This window comes from Dioscorea cayenensis, chromosome 17 (genome assembly GCF_009730915.1).
Source record: "Dioscorea cayenensis subsp. rotundata cultivar TDr96_F1 chromosome 17, TDr96_F1_v2_PseudoChromosome.rev07_lg8_w22 25.fasta, whole genome shotgun sequence".
Lineage (NCBI taxonomy): Eukaryota > Viridiplantae > Streptophyta > Magnoliopsida > Dioscoreales > Dioscoreaceae > Dioscorea > Dioscorea cayenensis.
The window spans coordinates 3,368,238-3,389,346 of NC_052487.1; the positions used below are offsets into that span (position 1 = coordinate 3,368,238).

General features: G+C 31.6%; 4 protein-coding genes across 4 annotated transcripts; 2 read left to right on the top strand and 2 right to left on the bottom strand.

Annotated features, from left to right (window-relative positions):
• The first annotated feature begins 3,172 nt into the window (after positions 1-3,172).
• LOC120280044 (fatty-acid-binding protein 3, chloroplastic) lies at positions 3,173-5,013 on the top strand. The gene is made up of 5 exons (XM_039286744.1): positions 3,173-3,458; positions 3,544-3,645; positions 4,230-4,385; positions 4,455-4,669; positions 4,745-5,013. Exons 1-5 carry the CDS (start codon positions 3,173-3,175, stop codon positions 4,901-4,903), a joined length of 918 nt encoding a protein of 305 aa, XP_039142678.1. The 3' UTR covers positions 4,904-5,013.
• Positions 5,014-5,040: 27 nt separating this feature from the next.
• LOC120280043 (receptor-like serine/threonine-protein kinase At1g78530) lies at positions 5,041-6,907 on the bottom strand. The gene is made up of 5 exons (XM_039286743.1): positions 6,441-6,907; positions 6,015-6,353; positions 5,685-5,939; positions 5,473-5,606; positions 5,041-5,312 (listed from the first exon to the last, which is right to left on the bottom strand). The coding sequence occupies exons 1-5, from the start codon at positions 6,568-6,570 to the stop codon at positions 5,112-5,114; spliced, it is 1,059 nt and encodes a 352-aa protein (XP_039142677.1). The 5' UTR covers positions 6,571-6,907; the 3' UTR covers positions 5,041-5,111.
• Positions 6,908-8,314: 1,407 nt separating this feature from the next.
• LOC120281316 (protein kinase and PP2C-like domain-containing protein) lies at positions 8,315-13,031 on the top strand. The gene is made up of 10 exons (XM_039288171.1): positions 8,315-8,668; positions 8,746-8,912; positions 9,591-9,658; positions 9,741-9,964; positions 11,040-11,091; positions 11,285-11,834; positions 11,912-11,981; positions 12,061-12,280; positions 12,350-12,454; positions 12,633-13,031. Exons 1-10 carry the CDS (start codon positions 8,325-8,327, stop codon positions 12,921-12,923), a joined length of 2,091 nt encoding a protein of 696 aa, XP_039144105.1. The 5' UTR covers positions 8,315-8,324; the 3' UTR covers positions 12,924-13,031.
• Positions 13,032-15,121: 2,090 nt separating this feature from the next.
• On the bottom strand, positions 15,122-16,877 carry LOC120280858 (S-type anion channel SLAH4-like). Its single transcript, XM_039287816.1, has 2 exons — positions 15,784-16,877; positions 15,122-15,475 (listed from the first exon to the last, which is right to left on the bottom strand). The coding sequence occupies exons 1-2, from the start codon at positions 16,663-16,665 to the stop codon at positions 15,218-15,220; spliced, it is 1,140 nt and encodes a 379-aa protein (XP_039143750.1). The 5' UTR covers positions 16,666-16,877; the 3' UTR covers positions 15,122-15,217.
• Positions 16,878-21,109: the final 4,232 nt, after the last annotated feature.

Genomic DNA, 21,109 nt, shown 5'->3' on the forward strand with positions numbered 1-21,109 from the left:
TTTTTCCTAACCCTTTTCACATTAAAAAAAAAAAAAGTGTGTGGGCATTACTCATTAGTCATTAGATGGACGTCTCAATGATTAAACTAGTTAGTAATTAGTTTTTTATTTTAATTATTAATTTTTTTATTGAGGTTTTTAACCTCACTTTTTATTATTGTTATTATTCTTGTGAATGGACACAATTAACTTGAGGAGCCAAATAACCAATGATTTTTTCGCTTATTAGTACCGAATTACCTGTGTATGATGGTTGTATCTGGTCAAAGAGACAGTTTTAAATATAGACTTATACAATACAGAGTGAAATCACAGATGTGTCAAGATAGTAACTTTATATTTGTGTACATATCTGTTTATCCACAATCGATAAAACACAATTGGTAAAAAAAAAAATTTAACCATGGGAGCAAATTTTTTAAAAAGTTTAAATGTTTTGGATTTTATGGTAGGTGAATGTATAAATTCCTACATAAATAGTATATAGATATATAAACACTTAAAGTTTTTTGGAAAAATATTTTTTTATAAAAATAAACAGTTGAGTGAAAAAAATTAAAACTAGTTTTAATTAAGAATTTGGATTTGTTTTTTTCTTTTGTATATACAAATATTATTTTATTAATAAATTTAACAATTTTGGTCACATAAAAGTATGCAATCTATTAATGGGCTTGTAACCTAGTGGTATCCCGGATCCCCTCGTTAGGAGAAATGCAAGTTCGATACTCCCAGACTACGCTTCCAAGTTTCAAGAGAGTGAGGACTTTGTTGTAATTCCCCCATCAGTATATGCCCTTAAAAGTTGCTGCTTGTTACGCTTCCAGGTTTCAAGAAAGTGAGGACTTTGTTGTAATTCCCCCATCTGTATATGCCCTTAAGAGTTGCTCGCCCTACCTCAATATATATATATATATATATATATATATATGAGTATGCAATCTTACAGCTCATAAAAATACCAAAAACAACATGACATTTTCAAAATATTATTTTGTCAACCCAAACTCTAATTCCCCAATTCAAAGCCTGTTTCCTTTGTTAACATTAAACACTCTTATTATTTTAAAATTTTGGTAAGAATTTTTAATTCTCGATTGTTATATTTTTTTTTTTCTAAGCGGTAGAAAGTGGAAAACAAGTAATTTATAAAATAAATATATAATAATAATAATATACAAAATTAACAAGTAAAAAAAATATATTGCGTCAAAGACCTCTTCTATTAGACCCAAATGACACCCAAAGTCTTGTGCGTAGAGTATTTGTATTTTACTATGAAGACAGATTTGAATCACAACTTGCTTAAAATAGAGATGGATATGGGCTTAAAAATTGGACCAACTGGGCCCAACCTGGTCTATGATGCCAATCCGACGGCTTGAATAGGGCCAGTTAAATTTTAAAAATAATTAATTGTTAAAAACAATTAAATAATTATAAAGAAAATGAAAATCGGGTTTTAAAAAATATTTTTTAAAAAAATTAAAAATAATTCATTATAAAGAAGAACTTCAGACAACTTAAAATAACCTAAAAAATATGAAATAATTGCACTTAATTCGTTTATTTATGTAATCAAGTTGTTTGCACTAGAGCTGGTCTTAGTGAAAATGAGGCCCTAAACAAAAGTATATTTTTTTATTTATTTTTATTAAATAAGAAATTATAGGTCAATGATTAAATAAAATTAATGTAATTTAATATTATCATAAATCAATTAAATAAGATAAGTCTTATATTTTAGAAAAAAATAATTAGGATTTTTCTAATATAAATAAAATAATAATAAATAATTAATTAAATATAATTTTTAATAAAATCATGAATTGTGGAGTTCTTGTTTTTATGATATGATAAAATTTATTTATTCAATATTGTTAGAAATCAATTGAATGAGATAGGTTTTTTTTTACCTTTTTAAAAAGGACGGGATTTTTAAGGTTTTATGGATAAAATAATAATGAATGAAAATTTTAAGTATAAATTATTTTTTTTTTTAATGAAGCCTGAAAAAACATGAGGCTTTCGCCACAAGCCTTAGTTGCGAGTTGCCTGAAGCTAGCTCTAGGTCACATATCCTTTTGGATGTAGAGGAATCAAAGTCCACGTAATTTTTTTATTTTAAATCGGGAGCTATCATCAATTTACTTATTCATGTGTATTAAATTTTGGTTTTTCTTTGGGCTCGAGGTTTGTTGTTGTAATTCATTATGTTATCAGATGTTATGGATGAAGAAAAAGTCACTAGGTTTTCAATTTCTCATTTTTGAGTTTTGTTATCAAACTTTTTAAGGATGAAAATTAAAGTTAATAAAATGACACCAAATTTAAAAAGATGGGACGAATATATATATATATATATATATACATGAATATGTCAACTGCGGACATTTGCAAAACATCAGTAGTTGAGCACAGTACACATTAAGCGATTCAAATTAAAATACTGTACATCCTATTTTTTACTATACTACTATTCAGAAACACAGTAATATTGTTTATGACACAATGTACAACTATTAAATTAACATATAAACATTCGTAGATTCAAAATCTACTTACGTTTATAGATGATCGATGCTATATATATATATATATATATATATATATAAAGGAAAAGTGATTTTTTTTTATAACCTGTTTTAATTTTAAATTTTTAGTCATATCATATAAAAAGCTATGGGTGGATTTTTGATAGTTGGTCTGTTTTAACTTTTTTTGAAAAAATTTAAAAATAAAAATAAACAACTTGTTGGGTTGGATTGGCTAACCTGGTCAGAGTGACCTCGCGGGTTTGCCCATCAGGCCATTAGTTATTAATATCTCAATTTGTAACTGAGCTTGTTACGTGCAATCTAGTTACATGTTTAATTATGTTTTTTTCTTAGTGCGTGTTTCTTTTTAACTCAAGATAAAAATACATATGTGTTAAGACAGTAACTCTATATTTGTATATATCACTTTTGATAAATAGTTTATTCATATTTTATCAAATAAAAAAAATTATATTTATATATATATTAAAAAAATAGATTAACCATTTAAAATATATTAAATAATGTAAGTACAAATATAAGGGAAATCACCAAACAAAAGGAAGTCCAGATACTAATAGCAAAATTAAGGAATAATATAAAGACAAACATATAAATCTAAAAATAAAAAATAAATGAGGAAGAAGAAAACCAGTAAATCTTCTTCAATCTGTGTTGTGCAGCTGAACTTGTTGTCAGCACTCAGCAGGTGGTCTGAGAAGAAAATGGTGAGCATGATTACATCTTCTTCTCCAACAGCACCACCACCCTCATACATTCCCAAATGCATCCCTAAAACTCCAAGCAATGTTCTTCACTCCCAATTCCTCCACAAGTTCCCATCAATCTCATCTTCACATCACCATCTCACCTATCTTGCTCACAAAAGGCTTCTTCCCCTTCTCACTCCTAAAGCTTCAGGTGTTCATTCAACCAATTTCATTTATTTTCAACAAATACCCTTGAATTGAACTGTTTGTGTGTTTGTGTGTTTGTGTGTTTGCAGTTGGGAGTGCAGAGTACATTGTGGAGCCTGGGACTAGTGTGAGTTTCTCTAGGGAAATCAGAGTTCCTGGTTGCTCTGAGTCACTTGTCTTGCTTGGCACTGGTTTGTTGCTTTTCATCTTCATCTTCATCTTCCTTATATATATATATATATATATAGTTGTTTAATTAATGGATGTGACATGTAATTGATGTAATATATAGCTAGATGCAATGGTTGATTGTCTATTGATGTAAATTGTATGCTGGTTTTTCTTTGCAAATTCAATATTTCCGCATTGAAGATGAATTGCTCAGTATTATGTCACAGTTTTTATTAGTGGATTTTGACACTGTAATTGGTATAATGTATAGCAGAATGCAATGCTTTCAATGCTTTGGCAGTGGAGATGTTTCACAGAATTAAACCATGTTATTTGTTTAATGGATTCGACATTGTAATTGATATAATATATAGCAGATACAAATCATACAATGATTGATCCTCCCTTTGTGTGGATCATATGCTAAGTTTGCCATTGGTGATGTTTTGCTCAGTATTAAATCGCATTATTTGATTAAAGGATTTGACACTGTACTTGTTATAATATATAGCAAAATGCAATGCTTGATTGTTTGTGTCAATATTTCAGCATTGTTGTTTATTGTAATACCATGTTGTTTAGCTAGAACTTCCTCATGATGCAGGATTCCGAGAGAAGATCTTTGCAATTATTGGTGTCAAGGTCTATGCTGCCGGATTTTATGTTGCTACCTCTATCGAAGAAAAGTTGGATTCTTGGAGAGGAAAACAAGCTTCTGAGATAGTAAAAGATTCGACATTGTTTACATCCATTTTTACAGGTGTTTTCAGTTGAATTCTGATATTTTGGTTGTAAATTGCAATCTTGATGTTGCTTCTTTCTTGAGCAGCACCATTGCAGAAATCACTGAAGATTGTTCTAGTAAGAGATGTTGATGGCAAGACATTCTGGAATGCTTTGAATGATGTCATCCTTCCTAGAATCAAAGAACCTTCATCTGCCGATGAATTTGCATTATCAACTTTTCGTGATACTTTTCAGAAGCGTGATTTGAAGAATGGAACTCTTATACTTCTGACTTGGGTAGAGCCATCGAAGATGTTGGTAAGAGCACTATTCATGATTTTGCAAACATATGAATGATTGTTTCTGATTGGAAACTTCTTTTTTCTTTTGAAGGTGTCTATCTCATCTGATGGTTTTCCTTTAAGCACCGATGCTGTTATTGAATCTGAGAATGTCACCATGGCTCTCTTCGATGGATACTTTGGGGATTCTCCTGTTTCTCCTACTTTAAAGTCTTCGGTAGCCGATGGTATTGCTGTGTTACTTAACTGAGTTTTCCTCTAGGATAGTTTTCCATGAGCTTTTCATATTCAGTTTGGATGACAACAATGTGAAACTGCAACATTTAGCTGTAATGCAACAGTTTGGCACTTATTTCTGCATGGTGATACAAAATTGATACCAAGGACTTAAAAGAGGAAATTAATAAGGATTACAATCACAAATTCACAATTATATACAAAATTACAAATATGGTGCTTTAGGAAGCAGTGTTTGATTTATCAGATTTTATTTGCTCAAGCATCTTCACAACCTCAGACATGGTCGGTCGATTGCAAGGATCAGGCTCTAGGCACTTTTCTGCAATAATAAACATAGTCTTGACTTCATCGACAGGAAATGATACCAGGTTACTGTCAATTGCATATTCTTCTCTGTTTTCTACAGCTACTTCTTTAACCTGTTAACAGACAGAAGAATTGCAAAATTATTTGCTTTATCAATTTAAGGCTAATATTAGTTTATCATTTGGTTATATTTCTGCTAATCATATAACTATCTGCTCTTTCATGCTGTGGGCAGAACATTCAATTGGAGCATCGGTAAAAAAAGAGTTATACCCAGGTAACTAGCTTTGTGCCATTTTCAATGAATGATTCATCTGTTGGTCTTTTGCCTGTTAGAAGTTCAAGCAAGACGACACCAAAGCTATAAACATCCCCTTTTGTTGTTGCTTTTCCCGTGTCAAAACATTCTGTGATCATCAACTAACAATAAGATTCAAATGTCATTAAGAAAACCATGAATTTCAGCAGACCAATCAGTTTGTTACCTGGAGGTAAATAACCAAATGTCCCTGCAACAATAGTTGAAACATGACTTCGATCCGGTCTTAGCAGTGTAGCCAATCCAAAATCCGATACTCTTGCCTCCATGTTCTGATCTAGCAGTATGTTGCTTGATTTTATATCCCTGTGAATTATATGCGGAATGCAGTCATGATGTAGGTAGGATAAGCCCCTTGCTGCACCAACTGCAATTTTGTACCTCGTCGACCAATCTAGTACATTCTCTCCACTTAATTTCCCTGCATCATTACCTCCCTAATCAGGCATCATAGAAAACTTACAAAATTCATAGGACATGCATAGATTAGATTTACCATGAAGCATTGCATCCAAACTTCCATTCGGCATGAGTTCATAGATAAGAAGATTATACTGAGCTGTCATACAGTATCCATGAAGGACGACGATGTTCCTATGCTTTATGTCCCCCATTGCTTCCAGCTCTCTTTCAAACCCCCTATCTCTATCACTGCTGCCTTTGTTCAACTTCTTAACAGCAAATGCAGTGTTGTGATCTAATACTAATCGATAAACTGTGCCGTAGCCTCCAGAACCGATAATATCCTTGTTGGTTAGCTTCATCGTCTTCTTCATGAATGCTTTGGAAGTAAGTGACTGAGTTGCCGATGATCTGAAAACAACCATTTTCCCACCTGTTCACCAAACAAAACTCAAACTTGTATGATTATGACGTCTTTGGAGAAGTTGCTTATTAGAAATATATATATATATATATATACCTGTCATGCTGTCTTCCATTACTCTGTGCTTTCTTGTCCATCTCTTGTAGAGAAGAACAGAGATGATGATCTTGGATACAATGAATGCAAGGCAACAAATTGTAATATAAAGAGCTACAAGATTTCCCATCTTTGTCTAAGGTTTGCTGCAGAAAAACCTTTGATCCGTGCCATTAACAACACATAAAAACAGAGTACTCTGTTTCTCACACTAACACAAACACATGAATTTGAAAATCCTCTGCTTCACTTGCTTCATTGTGGTCTTGGATCATGTCTGAACACTTCTTCTTTGAAGGGTTGAAATTTTTTTGATTAAAGGACGGCATGTTAGGTTTAAAAAGTAAGAACTCAACCAATCAAACATGTTGAATCATGTGAAGTATGAATTAAAAAACACTCTTTGTTCTTGTGTTGATTTGGTGAGCTGTCTAAGTGTCCTACTTTGTCTACCATTGCTTTTGTTTCCTTTCCCATTTGAGAGGAGCCTTCAGAAAAAGTTTTATCTTCTCTTGTGAACTTCATCTATGGCATGACATTGTTGACAGTGTTACACATGATGATGATTTGTACTTGTTTATAGTAATGTTCAGCTTGTGGTGATTAGTGCATTGTTTCACTTAATATGATTTTTTATCATTTACTATTTATGGACACAAACTTCATGTGATAGGTTTAAATGTTTATTGGTTTGTGTCATGTGACAATCAAAATCAAAAGTAGTGTTTTGTTTTTTAAGTCTTTGATTCACCGGTTTTTAGGAGTTATATATTCTAAACAAGTCTGAACGATGTATTAAAGCATAGACTTCTTTCGATCAGTGTTTTTCTTTATACAAGAATTTTTTTTAGTTATTGGAAGAGACAAATCCAAAATATGGGTTTTGTATTAGTTGAAAACGGTGATCACTCATAAAAATAAAAAATAAAAATCACAAATATCAATTAATTTTATAAAGTATTCTCATCATATAAATAGTTGATTATATAAGTATAGTTAATGTCATCAAGACATTAGAAAAATAGACAAGTATTCTTCTTAAATGTGAAAATCAATCCATGTAAAAATATTTTCTTTATTCTCCAATATCATTTAAATTCCTAAAAAAAATTATTGAAAAAAATAATTTTCAAATATCAACCTTCATATCATTAGTGTTTACCCATTGTTCATCAGGTGTCATGTAGGAAGAGCCTTAACCTCCACCCTCTAAGATCTTAATTGTTCCGCGTGTTAGTCCGTTCACATGGTAAATCCCTAAGATCGTTAAACTACCATAACTAATGCACTACTGTACCTACTAGTCTCTTTGACACTCTCTTATGGTTCTCCGTTTGTCCATCTTTAATTGAGTTTGAATTTTATATAATTATATTTTGAATAAGAGAAAAATGTTTATATGGACGTTCATAGATATCCACAGGTAGCAACAGTGTGTGTTTTGATTTTTATGTTTTTAATTGTGCATCCAATTTTTATTGTGTACTATTTATGAGCACAGTAATAAAAACACTGTATATCTTTTTTTACTGTACACTATTAGTATAGTAATTCATAATCCAACTATTCAAATCAACATGCACAGATAACTATGTTATTAACGTACATAGAATATCTGTTATTTTTGAATAAATCCCTTTTTAATATATATATATATATTACATCATAATTTCCAATTTTTTAATTTTAATATCTAACCAATTGCATAATTTTGCACGCAAACCCAAAAAAGAATTATAAAATTTTCCTTCTAAAAAAAATAATATCAAAATGGTTTAAGGGCCTAAAAGAAAAAAAAGGGCAACCCCAAAAAGGAATCTAAACCCTGATTGGCCCAGTCGCTGGAGAAAATATAGCATATGAAAAACGAAAAACAAAAATAAAATGAAAAAACGAAAAACGAAAAACGAAAACGAGAATTCTATTTCCATTTTCACCAATCTTCCTCCTTTTTCTCCCTCCATTCCTGAGAATTCGGAAACCTTGAAACCCTCATCAATGGTGGTCATCATCCATCCCAACACCTGCTACCGTGGCTGCTGCACAAGTGATGCCATTCCCCTCCAACTCCCCTCCTCCTCCTACTCCCTCCTTTCCCCCATCGCCAAGGGCTCAGAGAGCACCGTTTTCGAGGCCACGCTCGATGGCCGCCGCGTCGCCGCCAAGAAGCCCGTTCTCTCCACGTCCGACGATCTCGACAAGTTCCACCGGGAACTCCAGTTGTTGTGGTTCGTACTTGTTTGCTCTGCTTTGTTTGGTGATTGATTTCTTATGATTTTGCTGTTTTTTTTATTTTGGTGTGAAGCTCTCTGGATCATCGGGGATTGGCCCGGCTGGTGGCGGCGCATGCCAGGCCGCCCAATTACTTGTTCTTCTTCGAGTTCTATGAATCGCGGAATCTTTCGGAGAAGTTGCATTTGGAGGAATGGACGCCCTCCATTCAGCAATCGCTTGTTATTAGTTTAGAACTGGGTGAGCTCTTTGCCTTGAATTCATGGTAGATATAGTGGAATTACTTGTCTTTAGTGTATTGTTTTCGGAAAGTTTAATTTTTGAAGTGAATTTTTTTCAATTTTTTGCTTCCATTGTTGGGATTGCAATGTCGTAAATATCAACTGAAAATAATCTATAAGTTTGTCTTTTTTACATGATGGAATGCATTTTCTTTGGATAGAGACTAAGTGAGGGATGAAAATTAAATTATTTCAAAGACGAGCTGAAAACTGGAGATGATTACACCCAAATTTCAATTTTTGAAGTGAGAATTTTCAATGTTTGCTTCCATTGTTTGGATTGCAATGTAGTGAATTGATACTAAAGGTTCATGCACGAGTTTGTTTCAAGTGCATGATGGAAGGCATTTGTATCATTGTGGTCTTGTTTTCTATGGATAGCAAATGAGAGAGGAATGAGTATCATTCTCATAAATAAGAGTCAAAAATCATAGTTGAGTAAACCAACTTCCTTCTTAGTATTAATCCATCCATAAGACCCATCCAAGCACCATTAAGGCCAGAACAATAATTTGTTGTTAATTGATATTTTTTTTTTTGTTGTGTCTTCACAGGCAATTTGTTCTTCAAGAACAATTTTTTTACTTGTATTATTATTATTATATGAGTGGTTAACCTTTTTTCTTTGTTTTTCCAGCAAATGCTCTGAAGTACCTGCACAAACTTGGGATTGTGCACAGGGATGTAAAACCTGCAAATATCCTTGTAAGTGCTTGGCATTGTTACTAGTTGCTATTTCAGTTTGCTTATTATTTGGTTACTGTTTAATGGTGAATTCATGATACAGCTTGACAGAAACCTTCATCCACACTTGGCAGATTTTGGATTATCTATGTACAAGAAGGATCTCAAACACATTTCAGTTGAGAATTGGAAGTCGGCTGGCAAGCCTACGGGTGGTTTTCATAAAAAGAACATGGTTGGGACATTAATCTATATGGCACCAGAAATATTGAGAAAGGATATACACACAGAAAAATCAGATGTATACAGTTTTGCAATATCAATCAAGTAAGAAAATATGCTTTAAGTGACTGTTTGATTACTTCTTCTTTGTTGATGCCTCTAGCATATGTTGAAGAAATAATTGCTGAAACTTGACTTATGGGGTTTTTTCTTTTAGAATTTTTCATTGCTTCTTATTGATTGTGATTCGAGTTTTCTAATTCTGACCAACTAAATGGTGTCACTCCATATTTCTTTCTCCTGTTTTTCCCAATCTTGACATCTGATGGAGTTCTTCTTTCCTAAATCAGATTTTAGTATTACATTCAAGCATGGAACAACACAGGGGACCATGACCTGCCATAGGAAATAGCGGCCTAACAATCCTATTAATTGTTTGTAGCTTTATAATTTTTCTACTTGTGAGTTCCTTGGTGATGGCCTGCTGATAAACTATAACTACCATAATTTAGGGTGTTCATTAAAATTCAAATGCATCTCCCATTTCAATTCCTTCTTCTTCTTTTTTTCTTGTCCATATCTACGTCATTTTTGCATGTTTTCATATTTGTCGTGTCTTATAACTTTAATATTGAGCTATTTGATTTTGGATAGGTATGATTTTATGCTTGTCTGCACGCTGTAGGCGGCGGTTCACTAAGTTTGTATGGCTCTGGGGGTTGCAAAGCATGAAGGTTTTGTTTGGTTTTAAATAATTTGACTCTAGTTGAAAAAAATTGCCAACAGTTTAATGATTATCAAATCTCTACGTCATTTATATAGTGATCCTGACATTCTCGAAATCTAGTTGAAACAACACGGGAGCATAATAATGACTGAAAAAAATTGATGTCCTATCATTTTTGCATGACTTATGTTTATGTTTGAAAAGACTTAGAGGATAACGTATTGCACAAATTAATGTTTGTGGTTAATATCACAACTTGACTTAACATGCTTTTCCTGCCTCATGAAAGAGGGGTAACGTCATCATTGGACTCTTGCATAACATATTAATTTTAGCTGAATACATAAAAGGTTCACATTAGTTATTTTTGACTTGGTTTCTAATTTTTCTTATTGCCTGTTTATGAAAAGAAAAAAATAGCCATCTTTCTGATTCTTCAGTGATATATTGCAGTGAGCTTCTTACTGGTGTTGTTCCTTATACAGATTTGCGTGCGGAAGCTCAGGTATACATTAAATTCTTGTTGTAGGTTTAATATTGCAAACTTCTATAGACAAAATTGATGCATCCTCTGTGAAGATAACTTTTGGTTGTGCAGTGTAATTTAAGTGAGATTCATTGATTATTTAACTTCGTTTGGAATTGTTTAAAAAAAACATGGTTTCAGTGGGAAATTCTTGTTGCCTTATATATTGTAGGCGCACACTGTACTTGAAATGAGCTATACTGAGCAACAGCTCACTGCAGCAATAACATCTCAAGGATTGCGGCCTGTTTTGGTTCAACCTGAGGCAGGTGTACCGCCATCTTTAGTATCACTTGTACAAAAGTGCTGGGCTCCAAACCCTTCAGAAAGACCATCTTTTGATACAATAGTTGAGGAGCTTGAAACAATTATGAAGGATGTGGTGAAAACTGAAAACATGGAAACTTATGATGCTCTCCCATCATTTAACTCCCTGGATCATTATCAAAACGGCATCAAGGATATCCCGCGTTTTGAAGAAAACTTGAATTGGATGTCTCAAGGGGAACAACTAGCCAAAAATATATCCAATATAGAAAATTCCAATTTGAGACTATGGTCTACTTCTCAATGTGAACCCCTGCATTACCAGCCCACGTTATCTTGCGGCTCATTCGCAACTTGTGGAAGAAGGGAGACGATGGAAGATACACATTTTTTACTTCCTCAAATGTGCAATGAGAAGGATGTTCATGCATTTGGGATTTTTGATGGTCATCGAGGTGCCTCTTTAGTGCTTCTTTTACTTCATTCTACCTTTGAGGGGGAACAATTTAGTACTGGTTTGTCTTCTCTACAGGTGCAGCGGCTGCTGAGTTTTCTGCTCATGCACTACCTGGTTTCTTACAGGATTTAGGTTACACAAGCAGGTACTCTGCATCCACTTCTGTTAATCATTGATTTAATTCTCCATTGCATGCTCTGCTGTAATCCATAAATTTAGCGCAGTCCATCTGAAGCACTTACTGAAGCATTTATAAGGACGGACATTGCATTCAGAAATGAATTAGTGCTACACTCTAATTCCAAAAGGATTCTTCACAAGGACTGGCATCCAGGTTGCACTGCAGTTGCAACACTAGTGCTAAGGGACAAGCTTTATGTTGCAAATGCCGGCGATTGTCGAACAATTCTATGCCGTTCTGGTCACCCAGTTCCCCTGAGCAAGGTAATACGTATTATATAACACAATTTGTTTATTTATGCACTCAAACTGAATTATATGAGATACTCTCAGGACCATGTTGCAAGCTGCCCTGATGAGCGAGCTCGTGTTATCAAACAAGGCATGGATGTGAGATGGCAAATGGATACATGGAGGGTTGGTCAGGCTGCTCTGCAGGTTCCTTTTTCATTTTCAAGTATTTTTATCATGTTCATTGTGCATTCTCTAGTGCAATGTATTCGTCATATATACTACTGTGACTATCATTGTGAACAAAACCCAGTCAATTATAAGCTGATTATGGCTCAAGGAAATTGATAACTGGCAGATACCCTTCAACTGTGTATTTTATCAGGTAACACGATCAATTGGTGATGATGATCTGAAGCCTGCAGTAACAGCAGAACCTGAGATAACTGAAACTTCATTATCACCAGATGATGAATTCCTTGTAATGGCTAGTGATGGTCTATGGGATGTTCTTAGCAATGAGAATGTTATATCAATCATCAAAGACACTGTTAAAGAACCAGGAATGTGTTCCAAGAGACTGGCTACTGAAGCTGCTGAACGTGGCAGTAAAGATAATATCACTGTTATTGTTGTTTTCCTCCGTCCTGTTTCTACTGCTGAGAGGATTTACTGATTCAGGTATCATTCAATCACAAACTACTGTCATTACTTCTATTCCCAATTATTTCGAATTCTTGATAATAATGATTGGTTCTATTTAAAAAGGTTTTATATTTCTGCATCTGATATACATCGAAACACAGTGCAATAGAACATTCTGTTACCCATTCCAGATTGATGTTGTTGTTCTTGGTCTTCATAACTTGTTTAGAAAAGTATTATTTTTTCTGATGTTCACATGGATGAATTCCAACTTAAAAGCATTCAGAAATGTTGACCCTTTACTTTCTTACTTGGACATCATCACACATGCTTTAAAGAAAAATATTAATATTCCATCACACCAATTGATGAAAGAGATCCACCACTAATGTGATTCCATGAAAATGCAATCATAATATTGACATGAATTTATTATTCTGACATGATATTCATGATGAAATACACTGTTCAAGAACCAGCAATGTGTTGATTTGTTTGATTAGAAGAGATTAGAATATTACAGACTGTGTGGAATGGATAAACATGCAGACTGGCATCCATAAACTTTCACTAGAAAATGATGTATTTTGTGTTACTTTTTATCCTCTTTTTCCATTGATCTGAGGATGATTTCTTTGACCATTGAAATGAGTCCAAAATGAACACATGCACTCTTTTTAGTTCTGAGTTCAAGGAAATGGACAACATTACAAGTTGCATATTCATCACTTGTTTTGAAGAATTGTCTGAAGAATTGTTTGAAGATTTTTGTGCATGACTTGATGTCATTCTCTTTATGAGTAGTCTCTATGACTAGGAATCATATACATTGCACGTAGGCTACTCACCATCTGACTCATTTAATCAAGTCCTTTTCGTATGTGGAAAAATATGAAGGTATGCAAATGTAGCTATTAGTCATTTTCTTTGTGACTGAGTGCAGCGTACATGGACGAAGGGCCCAAGTGGTAGATTCTTCGGTAGTTGCTTAAGTCAGTGATTTTAAATTCAAATTTTTATGTGTATTAAAAAACACCTGCTCGGTCTATTTATAAGACTCTCAATATCTCACCTTGAATTAGCATAGAATACTAAACTCCTAGAAAACCGGTGGGTTAAAGACTAATTAAAAATAAATGACTATATGACATCAGACTGCTCTGGATGTGACTTGTTTAATCCAAGTTCTTTGAGTATTTGGAAATGCTATTTACTATACATATGTTTTAAACAGAGGAATTTCTCAAAGAAAAAACTTTGTATGTAAACCCTTCAAAGTTGCATAAGTTTGTGTACATCCAATATTTTATTATATATATCCCAACAAGGCTCCAATATTTGAATTTTTTTTAAAAAAAAATACTGTTGGTGAAAAAAAAAATTTTATTGATTTTTTATCCCATTTAGTGGTTTTCATACCTGTGTACACGCATATATATAAAAATTTTATAGGGTTATATATCATAAGCAAGTTGGGACTTTGTGTAAGACAGCTATATTGAAGAAAGCTAGTAGAAGATGTTTGGTAGTGTCTTTATTTAATTTGTTTTCTTCTTTGTTGTTTTTCAAACTATCACCATTAAAATAACAATGTGAAAACTTCCATTAAACAAACTCTCAGGTAAAACAAAAGAGCATAACTCCAATTAAGATCCGAATCAAATAAAACAACCTTTGATTTTTGAAAATTCTTATCAATTTTTCCAAAGCAAATCAAATGCTTTGGCATATTTGTCAAGTCTATGTAAATCACATTCCCATTAAGAATTCTTTAAGTGGGTTACAGAGCACTAGGCATACATATATTGGATTTCTTTTGTCATTAGTTTATTAATCAATTCACTTTAATATATATATATATATTTTTTTTATATGGACAATATTAGTTACACATGTTGTACTAAATCTTTCTTGTACTTGATCTAGTTAAAGATTTGGAGAAGGTCCACTAATGAGAACATGATATGACATCACCTTATTAATATTTTGGTTGATTGTACTTCCCATAGATATTAAATCACTTTGATTGTGATGCATGAAAACATTGCACATTTACAATGCAATCTAACTAAGCAGCCACATCTGTCAAATTACACATGAAAACTTACATTTATTGGTGACATGTAGACATCATCCATGAAAAACATTGTTGATCAAAAAACCATTGTGAATCACATAGTCAAAATTACTGTTAATGTTTATATTATTATAATTAATAAAAGACTCTAAGAAGCATTGTACAATTGCAATGCATTCCAAGGACATGAAAAAAAAAACAAGAAACAAGAAACAAAGACTCAGGTTTATATATTCAAATCATCGGTGTCATGTGATAACCGAAGAAAAAGGATCGTCAACGGGAATGAGTTCACCGGCGTTGAGTACTGTATAAACTAAAAGCGCGAGAGTGACGATCGACGAAAGGACCGATAAACAGAGCATAAGAGCATTAGAGATGCCACCCTTAACTTCTTGAGCATACTCAGTTGCAGCCAAGGCCAAGATGGTTACAGGCAAAGAGTAAGTCCACCATGCAATGTTGAACTTTCTCAATGATCTTTTGAACAGTGCTGGACGTGATACCTGATTTTATATAAACAAATTATATTAAAAAAAATATAGAAATAAAGTAATAAAACTTTATTTAAATCCTAGTCAGCAGATGCAAGTGGTGAACAAAAAGCAAAGCTGAAAAGTATAGGCTACAACAGAATATGACGTGTTAATGTGGGTGGCCATGCATGCAAGTAGAAGTAGTCATGAAGAAGGAGATCTAACAGTTCCATAAATTTTTACTTATTTTATGTGATTGAATTTGATTTAATTTAGTTATTTATTTGATTAAAAAAAAAAGGTAAGATGATGAGAAATTAAGAAGAAAGATTAATTACCAGGGAAGTGAAGAGGAAAAGAGAAAGAAAGAAAAGCATTTTGCATGAGATGTCAAAATGGCCGGAGATGGAGGCCCAAGTGAAACTAGCCATGCTTGGAGCAGCAAAGAAGAGGAAGAAAGCCGGGCGGAGCATCGCCGGAAGGCTGTTACTGCCTTGTAAACGTTGATATAAGGTTACGAATAACACGAGGTAATGAGCCATGGCAAGTGAGAACAAGCACACTGCACTCTCTTTCCATCCCATTCTTGCCGAAGCTCTTGCTCCGGCAAGGTTGGCTATGACACTCAATAAACTTGTTGGATTTGCGACGACGGATAAAAATTTTCTTCCTTTGGTGAACCATTGCCCGTAGATTTTTACGTCGAGGATAATTACCGGGAGTGAAAAGAATAGACATAGAAGAATGAATGTAGGAGAGTGACGATCAAGGAAAGGAGTTGATTGGAGAAGTAGAAGATAAGATATCCAAGGTGCGAATAGATAGTTCATGCCGATATAGTCAGATAACTCGGCGCGAACATGGTGGAAGTGGGCAAAGCACCGGATTAGGAAGAGGAGGGACAAGGAGAGGAGGGATAAGAATGCAAGAGACCATAAGAGGAGGAAGGAGATCGAAGGAAGACGAGCGATGAGGTGATGTAGCTCCCGGGGATCGGAAGTAGTATGTTCACTTAGAGTTTTCCATAGTAATGCTTGCCCGCAAAGGGCGAGGCTTATGCGGAAGTAGCCGGCATGGAAACCGGTTATTTTCGATGATATTGGTGAGGAAGATAGTGAAGATGTTGAAGAAGGAGAAGGAGAAGGAGGAGAAGGTGGTGGTTTTTTGGAGGAGATGGTAATGGGGAGAATGTTTGGAAGGTGGCAATGGTCTTGTTCCATTGTTTTGGTTTGTTTTGGTTTTAATTTGAGTTTGTGGTGTGTTTATATAGAGAATTTGGTAGGTGGTTGTATTAGGTTTTGAGGGAGGAATTGAATGGGGTTGGATGAGAAGGCTTTAGGATGACTTGGTGGACTTTTTATCCACTTGTGATTGTTGCACCAGTGGGTGGAATTGGACTTGGAATTAGATGACACTAGCACAAAGAAATTCAGAAATTGAGGTTGAAAAGTTTTATTTTATTATTTTAATTTTTTTAGTACAATTTGGAATGTCAATGTGTGACACCTGGATGAAAAAAATTAAAAAGAATATATATAATTATATTTTTAAAGGATATTTTAACTTTCATGGATAGATTATAGTAGGCTTGAAATCTATGAAAGATTTAGTGTGGGGCACTAATGTGTCATTAAATTTTTTATGTTTTTTTCTTTCTTTTTTTAAAGCATGTAATCATCTTCTGATTTGCTAATAAAGCTATGGTTTGTCTATTTTTATTGAAAAAAGTTTATAAAAGATTTTTTTTCCTAAAAATTTATAATTTAGAGTTTTTAATTTAAAATAATTGTTAATGTTGAATGTTGGGATTTAGAAATATATACATAAATACACACATATCTATATATATATAATCAAAGATAAAAAAAAATTAAGATTACTGAATAAAAAGACTATAATGGGCATTCTCATATATATTGACAGGTTGAAATGAATGAAAATATATAAAAATAAATAAATAGATAATCTTTTTATTTTTGTTCTTTATTTTTACAAAAAACATGTATATTAGAGTTTATTTATTAACCTAATATTGACACTAAATTTTTTGTATAAAGTGTTCGTGTTTTTATCGATCGATATGGTAGGTTTAAATCTTAACCCATCAGGATGTGGGCACACTAGTACATGTCTTTGATGTAGCTTATTTATATCTTGTCCAAAAAAAATAAATAAATAAAGACTTACTTAACGAAACAAAATTTAAAAAATAAAACTAGAGATGTGTTTGATATAAAATTATAAATTATTTTTTATTTTATTTATTATTATTAAAAATGATAATTTAATAATTTATGCATATTGATCCACATTACAGAATCGAAGTTGTTTAATTAAGTGATTTTTAATTTAAATTTTTGTGTAAACATACTTGTTGAGAAAAAATCTACTTTAATAAAAATTCAAAACCTCATTGTTTTTCATAAAACTAGTGAGATTAAAATACTAAGACAAATACAATCCTTTTCAACTCCATAATAAATAGATAAAAAAAATATTCAAAATATCTGAGCATTTTCCTGGAAATCTTGAAATTCAGAGTAATTGGTTTTTATAAAATGGAGAACATTTTCTTAAAATAAGTTTTTGGTGTTATTTTAAAAAAGGGCAAAAGCAAAACATTTTTTTGTACACGTAGACATTGCGCAACAAACACTCTTTTGTACTCTATTGCTCAAAACATGACAATAATAGCATGGCATACTTATCCATATAGCATCAAACTATATTTATCTTATATTTCATAAGAAAATTAAAAATTTAAACCTCATCTAGAGAATCACAAGAAGAGTTATCTCGTACTTATGCGTGATATATTTTAAAAATTCGTAAATGTTTTTGACATGATTTGTCTATATTGTTTTAAAAAAAACATATGAACTTTTTTTAAAATATATTTATATTTTTTATTTAATTTTATATTATTTATTTTTATGTAATTAATCTTTTGTTTTTTCTTAAAATAGGTTTATAGATATATTTTCAGATTTTTTATTAATAAATAATACTGAATTTCACATTCCATATATATATATATATATATATTGTTAAAGTCATATTAATAGTGAACTCATGACATTTGTTGTAATGTCTGTGTTTTTCTCTCTTTTACATAATTATTCACTTTTCTAAAGAAGATTTGATATTTTATCAAATAGACTCCTTTATTTTCTGGTTTACATAACTAATTTTTCTTTCTTTTTATTTGAAAGTGAACCCATGACATTTGTTGTAATGTCTGTGTTTTTCTCTCTTTATCATAATTAATCACTTTTCTAAAGAAGATTTGATATTTTATCAAATAGACTCCTTTATTCTCTGGTTTATATAACTAATTTTTCTTTCTTTTTATTTGAATAAGTGTGCATGTAATTTTCCCAACATACTTTTTATATTTCAGGAACTTGTGCTTCTCTTATTTACATTATTAATTTCTTTTAATTTTATTTGTATAATCAGGACCATGCTTCTTGGTATATAAAGGTATTTTGATTTATATCATATAATAACATTATAAGGATTATATCATACGAAGAAAAGCAAATATACCATTTGGGTTTGGTCCAAATAGTTGAAATTATTGTTATTTAAATAATTAATTTTAAGTTTGAATTTTTATATGTGAGCTCGTTGGAAAATTTTACTATTAAATTTTTAATACTTCCGCCCAAACTAATTTGTGTTTATAGTTTTTTTAATTTTCTTATTATCTTCACCCAAACTAATTTAATGTCTCTGGGTTTTTTTTATATATTTTCAATACTGAGCGCAAATTGATTTAGTCCCTAATTTCTAGAAATCCTGTGGGTCAAGATTTAGAAAAAATAAAATATAAACCTATTTATTATTTTTTATAAAATAAAAATGAAATAATAAGATTTTTTTTTAATCCGGTTTCATATCATAATGTTAGGGAAATATAAAATAATGATTATAACTTCTTTTTCAACTTTATCAATTTTATTTTGATATAATTCCGCCGTTCATTGGGAGTATGTACTTCGACTTCCATGTATGTATGCAATTATTTTATTAAGTTAACTTTATTTTATTTGATTTCAATCGCACCCTTATTTTTATAAACAAATCAAATTATTTTTAAAATAATAATTTTTATTTTTATTTATTAAAGTTGATAAACCACAACTTCGTTCAGAAAGAATAATTACAAATGAATAAAACATAATTACAAGATGAGGCAAAGTATAACTAAACAAGAAATAGAAGAATGCCATAAGGTCGAGAACTCCACCAATATACGAAAATAATAAATAAATAAACATCAAATAAAACAATAGACGATCAAATAGTGGTTTTTAGGAGATAATCATCGAAGGGGATTATTAATTATAAGTAACACTTAGTAAGTGATTGGGGTTGATCTCTTTAACCATATTCAATATTAGACATCAATTCATCAAAATCAGTACAAAAAACAATCTGAAAAGAGAAAACTGTATTATATCCACTTTACCGTTAAATAAAAACTTATATTAATTTTTCAAAATTTATCTAATTTAAGAAATCACAAAGATTTTATTATTTTTTATAATTTAATTATATTTTTTATTTTTTCTCTCTCAACATAGTATTTTAGTTATCTAAAAAATATTGAGAAATATATAAATATATATATAAATAAAATAAAATTAGAAAAATTGATTTAATGCTGTATAGATTTTCTAAATGAATATATAAAAAAAAATAAACAAAATTTTTATAAATTTTTATAGAAGAGCACGCATATAAATAAACCCAGAGGAAGTAGTAGATGATTGTGATGGAATTCTCCGGCTTGATTCTTTTTACTTAGATATTTTAATTTTATAAAATTAACTACATACAAAGCATCATAAGACATATATGGTTGGGTTCCATGTGTTGTCTTAGTGGGATCATCCAAATGCTCCATGATGTAATTGTGGTAATCTCATGCTATATATTTCATTCTTTCATAGTTGGTGGCAGTCCCTATTAGACTTTTGATAAGACCATGCTCTTATTTTATTAGATATCTTTTATCTTATCTTACTATTTATTTGGCTTTCAATCAATTTTATTGGGATGTGAATGTGACCATATATAATTATATATACATACACACAATTAATTAAGATTATATTAATAATTATGGACTCCTACCATGCGGCATGGATTACTATCTAAAATTAGGCAACACTTTGTCTGATATGACTTACGTCCAAAACCCAAGTACAAGAACTAAGTGGTACCGTTTATTAATAACGCATTTAGTTGTTATAACAAATAAATTAAGGATCTATATGAGTAGTTAATAAAAATTCATAAATAAAGTAAAGGGTTATGGTAAATGAATCCTCGTAAAATATAGTAGCCATTAGAACTAATTGTTTGAAAAGGCAAATTAGCTATAATAAGAACGTGACTCTAATTTTGCTTTTATAATTTGAGTCCAATAATAATTTCTAGTGCCGTGACATGAGATGAAGTTCTCCACAAAGAAAGGATTTATTGAAATGATAATTTTTATGAATTTGAACCAATGATACGAGATGACCACCAGTAAGGAAGTCAAATTATGCAGATGTTGTTTGATGTGTCAAAGGATGATGGGATATAAATCTACTAAAAATGTAATAAAATTGGTGGTCTTATGTAAAACACCAACTATTACATCGAAAAAAT

Excerpts from the sequence above, each read along its gene's own strand:
- LOC120280044 (XM_039286744.1), top strand. The coding sequence starts at position 3,173 with ATGAGGAAGAAGAAAACCAGTAAATCTTCTTCAATCTGTGTTGTGCAG. Across the intron at positions 3,459-3,543 it reads TCTCACTCCTAAAGCTTCAG|TTGGGAGTGCAGAGTACATT; the intron begins GTGTTCATTCAA and ends GTGTGTTTGCAG. Across the intron at positions 4,386-4,454 it reads GTTTACATCCATTTTTACAG|CACCATTGCAGAAATCACTG; the intron begins GTGTTTTCAGTT and ends TTTCTTGAGCAG.
- LOC120280043 (XM_039286743.1), bottom strand. The coding sequence starts at position 6,570 with ATGGGAAATCTTGTAGCTCTTTATATTACAATTTGTTGCCTTGCATTC. Across the intron at positions 5,940-6,014 it reads TTTGGATGCAATGCTTCATG|GGAAATTAAGTGGAGAGAAT; the intron begins GTAAATCTAATC and ends GTAATGATGCAG. Across the intron at positions 5,313-5,472 it reads GCACAAAGCTAGTTACCTGG|GTTAAAGAAGTAGCTGTAGA; the intron begins GTATAACTCTTT and ends GTCTGTTAACAG.
- LOC120281316 (XM_039288171.1), top strand. The coding sequence starts at position 8,325 with ATGAAAAAACGAAAAACGAAAAACGAAAACGAGAATTCTATTTCCATT. Across the intron at positions 9,659-9,740 it reads TAAAACCTGCAAATATCCTT|CTTGACAGAAACCTTCATCC; the intron begins GTAAGTGCTTGG and ends TTCATGATACAG. Across the intron at positions 9,965-11,039 it reads AGTTTTGCAATATCAATCAA|TGAGCTTCTTACTGGTGTTG; the intron begins GTAAGAAAATAT and ends GATATATTGCAG.
- LOC120280858 (XM_039287816.1), bottom strand. The coding sequence starts at position 16,665 with ATGGAACAAGACCATTGCCACCTTCCAAACATTCTCCCCATTACCATC. Across the intron at positions 15,476-15,783 it reads TTTTCCTCTTCACTTCCCTG|GTATCACGTCCAGCACTGTT; the intron begins GTAATTAATCTT and ends ATATAAAATCAG.